The 10221-nt window shown below is 39.4% G+C and overlaps 1 protein-coding gene across 1 annotated transcript in view; it reads right to left on the bottom strand.

The window, feature by feature from the left end:
- Nucleotides 1-870: 870 nt before the first annotated feature.
- Nucleotides 871-10221, bottom strand: part of LOC308638588 (fatty acid desaturase 2-like protein FADS2B) — a gene marked incomplete at both ends in the record, with an annotated part of 31158 nt that continues 21807 nt past the window's right edge. Inside the window, 7 exons of the mRNA XM_081276204.1 lie at nucleotides 871-919; nucleotides 2221-2346; nucleotides 3581-3660; nucleotides 6252-6348; nucleotides 7286-7383; nucleotides 7579-7655; nucleotides 9968-10028. Coding sequence (XP_081132330.1) covers nucleotides 871-919; nucleotides 2221-2346; nucleotides 3581-3660; nucleotides 6252-6348; nucleotides 7286-7383; nucleotides 7579-7655; nucleotides 9968-10028 — 588 coding nt within the window. The remainder of the gene's footprint in view (nucleotides 920-2220; nucleotides 2347-3580; nucleotides 3661-6251; nucleotides 6349-7285; nucleotides 7384-7578; nucleotides 7656-9967; nucleotides 10029-10221) is intronic.

Genomic DNA, 10221 nt, shown 5'->3' with positions numbered 1-10221 from the left:
AACTGAGTGTGTCCACTCGTTTCTCTAGCACTGAAACTCTCTCTCAGGGAAAACTCTCTTAAGATACATTTAATTTGGTGCCAAACCAAAATGCTTTGACATAGCTCTTTCTTTCATCTGGGTGACCCACTAAGAGTGCACAGTAGTTCTGCTCTGGTGATGAGGGAGGATGCAACCCCATTTTGCACTTAAGGGACAGTCTATTTTTTCAGCCAATTATAAGACACCTTTAAACAAAGAGCTGTTTGTCAGTTGCTATTAGGCTGGAGATTGAAAGTTCCTGTAAGGGATCCTATGGAAATTCTAATTTCTCCATATGGAAACACGATGTATGTATACACATAGATGGATGCAAGATTGAAAGTCTAAAGTGAATACTGAAAGATATTTTAATGTTGATTTTGATCAATTTTTAAAGAAAAAGGAGTTCACATACTTGAAAAGAAACAAGCAAAAATCTGTGCTTCAACAGACTTCTTAAATAAGTGGTTTCCTTCTAAGAGCAATTGCACCTTTTTCTAAAGTACTTCATCAGATGTCTCTCCTTTGGCCAGTTCATTTGTGAAACTTTTACCTATTCCTGTATTTACATCCCTTGACTGAGATGATCTGAGTAAGGTCTATTGGTAGGACTAATTTCAAGATCCTAATTAAAAAAATTTGCTCCTGTGGCCAAAGTCATCTTGTTTCTTCTGCTTCCTGTTTCCAGAGAAGACCTTCAGGGAAGGAGTCAAGGTACATCCTTGGGATTCACGTTCCTGGCACACCCAGGTATCCCAATGGTGCTAGTCAGTTCCCAGATAAGCAGGGAAGAACTCTTGCACATTCACCAACCCACTTCAGAGACACAATCAAAAGAAGGGTTCTGCATCATTCATAGTAAGCATCCATCCAGAGGGCTGCAGATTTCTTCAAGGCCCTGTGTGGAAGGAGGGAAAAAAATCAGGAGGTAAGACTGTAATGAAAAGGAGCTTCTCCATGCAACATTGAGTTCCTCTGTGTGGTTCAGGGTAATGTTATTTGCAGCTATATCTGATAAATGTCATTCTCTGTTGACTAGGGAAGAGGTAAACAAACTACTGAGTTATTTTTAGCAGGTGATTCCACTTTTCCTTTATGGGAAAGATTTGAATTTTGTTTTCATTTTATTCTGTGTTCCCATACACTTATATACCAATGTCTCTATCTATCCTGGTTTTTAACGAGGAACATACTTTTCTAGACTCTGGGTCTATAGCAATGGTGAGGAGTGAGTACTGTCTACATGTAGTTCCTGGTCCAGCTTAGGAGACATGCATTAAATAATTTATCATCCAATAAGTTTCTTGATCATGGTTGGGATAAAGATCGTCAATGAGGAGAATTAGGTGCTATAAAAGCACCTGGTGGGTTTAGTCTTGAAGATCTGTGAAGACCAACATGAGGAAAAGGAAATAGTGATGAGCCTTGGAGCATGAGTGGGGATTGACAGGGCCTTATGAGAGGAGGTGATTATTTGAAAGAACATTCCAGGTGGAAATTAAAAGTGACAAAGGGACTAGAGGGCCAGAGGCAGGGAATTTGGCAACAATTTACCAGATATGTGGGGGTCAGAGAGGGAAGAAGGAATTGTAGAAAGTCTGAGCTGGGGCAGTAGATAGGGATCAGATGAGACCTAGTTTTTTAATGAGGAACAGGCCTGGCATTGTTGGCCTTCTTCAAAGTACTTCCCCCCACCACCCAATTTTAAAAGAAAAAGTTACTAAACACTGACCATTGGCTGTTGATTTGCCCAGCATTGTAGGAAACTCTGTAAAGGGCTCAGGATTAGCATGAATGTTTAGTTCCTCTAGTTTCACTACTCAGGGCATGTCACTCATCTGTTTTGCACATAGTGTCCCAGTAGAGCTGGCAGGCATCTGAGTTGGCAGTAGTGGACCAAAAGATCTCAGAGTCCCTCCTACCACCCAAATTTGAAAGCATGCACAAAGCTCTAGGGAAGATGCAAAGACAAATGATATGAAGCCTTGGTTTCAAGAAGCCTGAAATAGAGTAGGATGGTGAGACATATTATTGCTGTAGTTTTTGTTCCATGCAGACTCTGGTATTAGTGCTGGACTCACAGGTGTTCCTTAGTAAATGGATGTTGGGTAGATAGTGATTCATGAGCTAGTGAACAGTCTGGGGACTGGCAGTGAGGGGGAAATGAGAGGTATGAGCCAAGAGAAGTGATGTTATTACCTGATGATATCTCCAAATGCCTTCAACATGGGCTTATTCACATACTGCAATCCATGCTTGGTGCACAGTGACCTCACCAGAGGTGCCACTTTGTGATAGTTATGGCGTGGCATTGTGGGGAACAGACTAGGGAAAGAGACAGGAGACATGAAGCTTAAGCGTGTAGAGAAAACCAAAGGATTTTTCTTTCCTGTATTACCAAATACAATTCTATTAGCAATGTAGACCCAACCTTGACCTTGCTCAATACTTCTGGGAAGTTCAAGCACTCTTGCCAAGACGCTCTCATCTCTTAACACCTCTGTGAGCCAGAGCCATGTGGGTGGCAATGTTTGGGAAATGCTAACAGAAGGAATATTAGCTCCATCAAATATGGTTATTTTGGGGCTATCATTTTGAACTACTTAGGAGAGCTGAAGAACTCTCTCACCCCCTGTCTCTATGTCTGTCTCTCTCTATCCATCTAATTTCTACCCCATGAATAGGTGAGTATTCACTAAGGTCTAGTCATAGTACATGGGGAAGGGTTTTAAGACAGAAATAAGAAGTTAGGAAATCTGGGTCTTATCCAAGGTTTTCACTCTTCAGTCAGTAACTTTCTTGGATTTTAACCTCCTCTTTGAGGAAATATGAACAATAACCCTTTCTTGTTTTGCTAAGATTTTTAAAGACTACTGTAAAAGAAAGGATGATAAAATCACATGAACAGGTATAAGATCTCTTTTCTTCTCTGCATCTGGCTTATATAAAGAAGATACGGAAAATGTCTTCCCTGACTATTCTGGGGAGATCAACCCTCCAGGTATTATCATTTTATCTTTCTTTAGTGTTTGTCCACCTAACTAACTCTTTGGTAAAGTATTGCCATATACCATTTGGAAATCACATAAGGGACTAGAATTCATTGTTGGTTATTGTAAATTTGGTTCAACATAGATAGATATTTAAATTAAATTGTGATTACATTTCAATACAACTTGTTTACTCAAGTGGTATGATTTATTTTGTTTTTTGGTTTTACCAGCAAACGAAACGTGTACACACACACACACACACACACACACACACACACATAAACACACACACACACAATCACCAATTTCTAAGAATGAATGTATGTGAAAACTAAATTACTGACACCTGAGACTCCATTCCATTTTCTCATGATTGTTATATCGTCTTCCTTCCTTTCTTCTCTCCTTCTCTTACCATTGAAGCTAACAGAAACTGGCAGCCTTCAGAAAATACTAGTTAATTTTTTTTCCTGCTGAGACTTTCAGTTGAAGGACTCTGGACTGCATTTTGGGGTGTTATAAAAGTGAATACCCTTGCATATTCATGAATTATTGCTAGTACTCACTGGTGTTCGATTTGGAAGTTCAGATGTCCTGTGAACCAGTCATTGAAAAAAGACTGTTCAATATTACAGGTGGCCAAGACCTGTAAAGAAAAAGATTACATTAGATACAAATAAGTCCAAGTGTCCAATTAAGAAAATGTTTATTTATTCTGTCATTCAGTCAACCACCACAAAGTGCTATTGAATATATTGCATAAGAAAATATGGGGGCTATAAGAGACACATAGTTCCAAAATTCAAGGAATTGACCATTTTAGATTAAGATTACGTACCCCATTTAAATCAAATGTATGATATGTCAAGTTCATTGTAATGTTTTGAGCAACTAATAAAAAATTAAAAAAAATACCTTAACTGCAAAAAAAGGCAATGAAATATTTTACCATGAAGTACAAATGAGGCAATAGATATGAAAGAGTAGGTAGGACTTGAGCAGGCAATCACTATTGATCTTTAGATGAAGCAGGTTAAGGTGTTGTGAATAAGACTTTGGCAGATGGAGGTGGGACTGCAAGATTATGATGGAGATTTGTTGGGGGTAGGTCACCATTTACACAGAGAGGTCTTAAAACACTTCTAAATGAGGAATAAGGCATTCAAGGGCCCTAACCCAGGCCTCTGCACAGAAGTGCTTTGTAATATTAGCAGTTTTCTTCATAATCGCCTGTATTTTATTTTATGCATTAAAAAACATGATCCGGATAGAGACCTGATAGGTTTCTTCAGGATGCTGAGATTAGGAATCCATATAAATTCATTTTATTTGGTGCCTATTTAAGGTTTAATTTTAGCTGGGATTGTTGACATTTTGAATGTTAATCTGTAGTTGCTTTGTGTTAATCGAAATGTGGGCTCAGAGGATCTCCAGGTAACCAAGACATTTTAATGGGGTCTGCAAGGTTGAAATTATTTCTATAATGCTTATAAGACATTAGTTGTCTTTTTAAATTCTCATTCTTTCATAGTTATACTGTGGAATTTTCCATAGGCTACTAAATGTAGGATGACATTGTCATTCTGATGTTAACATGCATTAGTTTAAATTTAATAACAAATAAATATTTTAAAATTTCACACTTTTAACTTTAGATACACTAGATTTCAATCTGTATACACAAAAACTCTTGTTTTGTGATTTACAACAATTTTTAAAAGTATGAAGTGTTTTTCTTATTTGTCTTCATTGTAACTGGGATGGAGGGCAATCTAAAAACTTGGTGGGAAGGTTTTGCTAAATTCATGTCCTAGTTATAAACATGGTATGGTAATATATTATTTTAATTAAATTTATTAATATAGTTTCATGCCAGAATTATGATAAGGCAAAATAGGAAACTAAGTGGTTCACCATCATAGATATTTTCTGGTACATTGCAAGTGGGTACAGAAAAATATTAAGAAATCCCCTTCATAATAAAATTAAGGTACCAAAGAACCAACAAGGAAAATGTTTATAACATATATTACAGACAATGTATTAATATCCCTACTCTATGAAGAATCATAGAACACAGTAAGGAATATATAAATATCCAGATACAACAATAGTTTGGCACATGCCTATAATCTCAGAACTCAGAAGGTTGAGGCAGGAGGATCACACATTAGAGGCCAGCCTTTATAATTTAGTGAGGCCCTAAGTAACATAGGGAGACCCTGTCTCAATATAAAAATAGAAAAGGGGTAGGGATGTGGCTCAGTGATTAAGCACCCCTGGGTTCAATCCCCAGTATTAAAACAAACATACAACACCACCAACGAAACACAATAGATTAAGGGCATTGATAAACAATTTGCTAAATGTAAATAGGAAGATATACTAAGTATTTCAAATTTAGTCATCTAACTAATGATTAAATCAATAAGACTACACACAAAACCAAAAGACAAAAATTGGTTCTGTGATCAGAAAGCTTGAGAATCACTCCATTTTACCTTGCAAATGATCTCCTGAGCTTGTGTCTGAGCTTGTAGAAGAAGTGAGATAATGACATGGGTCCCCCGTTATCATAGCATGGCCAGTTGAAAGGGACTGTGCCAGGCAGGGAGGTTCTGTGTCGATCATAACTCTGTTATTTGGAGAATATGCCATGACCCCTGTCCACAATGTCTTACGTATGTAATGGAGGAGACTTCCAAAGGTTTTCCAAAATAAAATTCATTCTGTAATTTTATGAATTTCAGACTCACTGGAAATCCTGTGTCATGTGGGAGATTAGAGTAGGGGCCAGCAAATATTTTCTATAAAGTGCCAGAAAGTAAGTATTTTACTTCTCCCAAAGGTACTCCTCAATTCTGTGATAGTAGCATGAAATATGTAAATGAATATGTAAATAAATGAACATGACTGTGTTCTAATGAAACTTTATTTCTAAAACTAGGAGTAGGCTAGATATGGCTGCTGGGCTGTAATAGATAGACCTTGGGTTTGGATGAAAGACTCAATAATCAAACCACTTCTATCACTTATTAGTTGTGTGATCTAAGAGTTTATCATCTTATAAAATGATAATAATCATTATGCCTAGCTTGTATACTTATAAGTAAAGCATCTCACGATTCCCAGGGGCCCTAGAAAGCATTTTATGAAGATGAGCTATTGTCTTTTGAGAAAATCAGATTCTAAGTGAGCCTGGCTGTAGGGCTTCTTCCTCATAAACTCCATCATTACCTGAGTACTGAGCCAGTCTCGATTCTCCTCTGTGCTCATTTTCATTGGTATGTGGCTCATCTGGGTAACATATGCAATCCAGGGACTTTCAAGAAACCTTTCGGGGAATAAAAGGAGGGAGTGATGACTCTTTAGGGTGTTTCAGTTGCAATCACTGAGCTTACGTAACCCCTGGTGCATCTAGCCAAGCATTGGGAGAAATGAAGGAGTCCGAAATTCCCATGAAATGGTGGTCATTCATTTTCCTCTTTGAATACTCTATATCTAGAATTGACACTCAGCCAGTCAGCCCCAAGACCTACCCTGTCTCCTAATTTCTGGGAGCAGTGCAAAGATTTCTGTAGCTCTGGTGAAAGGATAAAAATACCGGGCTTTGTCATCAGAGCTGGGTTTGAGTTTTGTCTTGTCACTGACCTTGGCCCTTCCTTGTTCTATGACCTTAGGCAAGTTGATTTAATCTCTCCAAGCTTCACTTCCTTTAGCAGAAAAACAAAGATGATACCATCTACATTGTAGGACAGCACAAGGATTACATCAAGTAAGACAATACATGGAAGGACTTGGACAAAGGGTCTGACACACAGTAGCTGTTACTGTCCTTATAATTATTTAGGATTTAGAATAGTAATGCAACAGAATGAGGAAGGAATAAATTGGGGAGTTGGGGAGGGCTATGTAGGCAGAAGGATGATTAGAAGACATTTTTAGATTTGAGAAAATCTCTAGTCACAAAAAAACTTTAAAAAGTTCCTGACCTATCTTTATTTTGTCTGGGGATATGATGTCTAAATAGATAAACTGAAATGTTTTACTTGGGAATAAACTGGACAAAAAAAAATGGAGATTGGGAAAACTGTTCCTGCAAGGAGCTTGTCTCATTCAACTATTTAACTATTGCTTTTTCACATTTACTTAAAAACACCTCTGTTCCAGGGAACAGGGCAGGTAGGCACTGTCTCCTGCCAATCACAAGTAGCTGTGGGAAGAAAAGTCAGAGGATCATTTGGGTTATAGATATAAGAGAATATTCTTACTTGACCAAATAAATGAGCAACACAGTTCCAAAAATTCCATAGAAAGGGCCAAATGTGATGAAATGGCGGATATAAAAGCTGCTGACGCAGGCAATGTCCTGTAGAGAAAAGCACTTAAAGTTAGATGCACTAAACATAATTTCATTTCTTCATCCGGCTGAGTCCCTCTACCCCATGTATTGGTCAAATCTTATGTCCCGTTATTTAAGAAAGCTTCATCTGGTGAGCCCTGAGCATTTTCCATTCCTCTCTTCTACCTGGACTAGTTTTAGACACTGAGCCAAGTTACTCACCACCCAATACCTTCGGAGGTACATCACTTGCATGGATTGCAGATTGAAATACACAGGCATGAGGAGGGGGAGCCCAACTGAAAAACAACAATGAAAAGATGGCCAATAAATGAGCAGAATGTGACCCCAGGGCAAGTTGGTGTCCATCTCTTTACCATGCCAATCCCAGGACATTGGCCTTGAGAAAGAATACAAGGTGGAGATCCATGACCCCAGCTAGGGCTCCACTATGCTTTCCAATTCTACCAGGCTGAGCTAGGAATTTGGTCATCAGCTCCAGGTTCAAGTGCCCTCAAAGCAGCTTGGAAAGCATTGACGATTTGGATCATTTTTTGATGACAGCTTCTCTGAAAATCCGATGTTAGCTTTGAAGGGTTTCCCATATCCTGGTAATTCTTTAGTTCCTCCAGATCCATGGGATTGAGTCCTGTCAAAATGTGTTGGTATGGGGAAGAATAAGGAAGGAGTCCAGGACTGGGATGATCTCAATCCTCTCAAAGTTCCTATCTGACAAAGACAATGCTGCCAAAAGAATTTACTACTTTTTTCCAGCCAAAACTTGACTGTGGATCAGCTCTTGACCTCCCTTTTTCTTAGAGGAATTGGCTTTAGAAAAGTTACAATTATAAATCCTTTCTCTGTTCCTTTGAGATTTATTTTCTACAACCAGAGACCTGGGAGCCATTTCTTTGAAATGTTATCATCAAAAAGCATAGGGCCCCTGTGTCCTAGTCTTTGTGGGAGGGCTGGAAAGTAACATCAGTAAAAGCCAGTTAGCGGACACAGATGGTCTAGCCTAATCACATTGACCAACTCCCCCACTCCAACTCCATCTCTTAAAATATTTCAGCTCTCCCTTACATGCCCAGACATTTAAAAAGCCTCTCTTCCACCTTCTGTTTCTGCAGTTTATACTGAAGTTTCTCTCCCCTATTGCAGCAGCCTGAATAAAACTCATCTTTCAGCCTTTGACAAATGTCCAGCTTTGCTTCTCTGTGACAGTTTGAGTACGACTCACTTGTACCCAAGATGCTAAGCTGGCATATGAAAGGAAGGAAATGGTAAAAACATCTCTGGGTGGGGTCAGGGGGGTTAGTGTGGTTTGTGCGATGGACATTCTACAGTTAATCCATGCCATTCTCTCATTCCTCATAAACATAAGGACATAATTGCAAAACTACCTAGAGAGGAGTTCAAGGCACATTTGTGAGAAAAGTTCCAAAAGTAAATTTTTACTGCACAACTTCACATCCAGTTGAGAAGGTCAGACAATGAGTGTAGGTTGAGACACTGAATTCCAGTTATGGAACTGATAGCAGTGATGGGTGGCCCCACAGTTCAAACAATTCACACAGCAGCCACCCTCCTTGGGCATGATGCCGATGGTTACTAGTGACCTGAACATGGACAAGTCAGATCACATGCAATAGGGTTTCTCAACCTCAGCACTGTTTGATTTGGGGCGGGCTAATTATTTGTTATGTGAGGCTGTCCTCTGCATCACAGAACATTATCAACATCCCTGTCTCTACCTACTGCCTGCCGGGACCATCCCTCCCCTCTACTGGGATAAGGAAAGTGTCCCTAGAGATTTTCAGACATGCCCTGGGGAGAAAAACCTGTCACTGTTTCACATCACTGGTCTACAGGCAATGTTTGGTTCCTCCCTGATTTGGATTTATTTCCAAAATGTACAATCACTTTGTGATGAGCAGATTTGGGGGCTCCTTGAAAATATCCTTTGTGAGAAAACATGAGTTTGATTTGGCTTGGAGCAAAGTCTTTGCTCATGATGTGCTTTTCGTAATTGGTCGGTTAAACGAGTTTGCTTTTAGGCCTTGCCAACATGCCCACATGCTGGTGTGTGTGTGTGTGTGTGTGTGTGTGTGTGTGTGTGTGTGTGTGTGGCGTGTGCACGTGAGCATCATGTATTCTACAGCTCCACGTAGACCATGGGGATAGAGAGCTTTCTCCCACACAGGAGCTCTGTTGGTGACTATTATCCCAAGTTCTACTTTTTCTGGCATCTCACTGTAAATGTTTGGATATTATTTCCCCACCTCTCTTTCATCCCTACACAAATCCCAGTATTCTTTTCTTTTAAGATGAGAGTCCTGCATGCATGTAGGACTCCTTGATTGGCATTCTGCCTCCCCAACCTGCCTCTTGAGGGATCTCCCTCCCTCCCTGCCCAATACCCAAGTGATCAGATGTCACTTAAAACTGCTTGTTTGCTTTTTGATTTTTCTTTTCAGAAATTCATGCCCATGCGTCTGAAATAAGAATTTTGCTCTTCTCAGGAACAATAAGAGGGGCTGGTCTCTGTCACAGGATTCTCATCCTGTCTTGTGGCTTGACAAGTGCTTACTGTAGGGAAGTGGAGACTCACCCCAGTAGAAGTACAGGTGCTGCTTTTCATAGTTGATGTACTTGATTTTCTTCTTGCCATACTGAATGGAGAGAGAATAAAACTAAAATAAGAGACAAAATTTCTGGTTATCACACTCAAGGACGTATGTGTGTGTGTGTGTGTGTGTGTGTGTGTGTGTGAAATTTCTGTGGAAAGAGCCATAGTGTTCATTTTCTGTCAAACCTGAGAAGAACCAGAATTGGCATAGGAGTCAATATTGTGACATCTTTTTT

Source organism: Spermophilus citellus (assembly GCF_964194105.1).
Source record: "Spermophilus citellus genome assembly, chromosome: 2".
Taxonomy (NCBI): Eukaryota; Metazoa; Chordata; class Mammalia; order Rodentia; family Sciuridae; genus Spermophilus; species Spermophilus citellus.
Note: the sequence above shows the minus strand (reverse complement) of the source record. Positions and strands in the feature narration are given on the sequence as shown.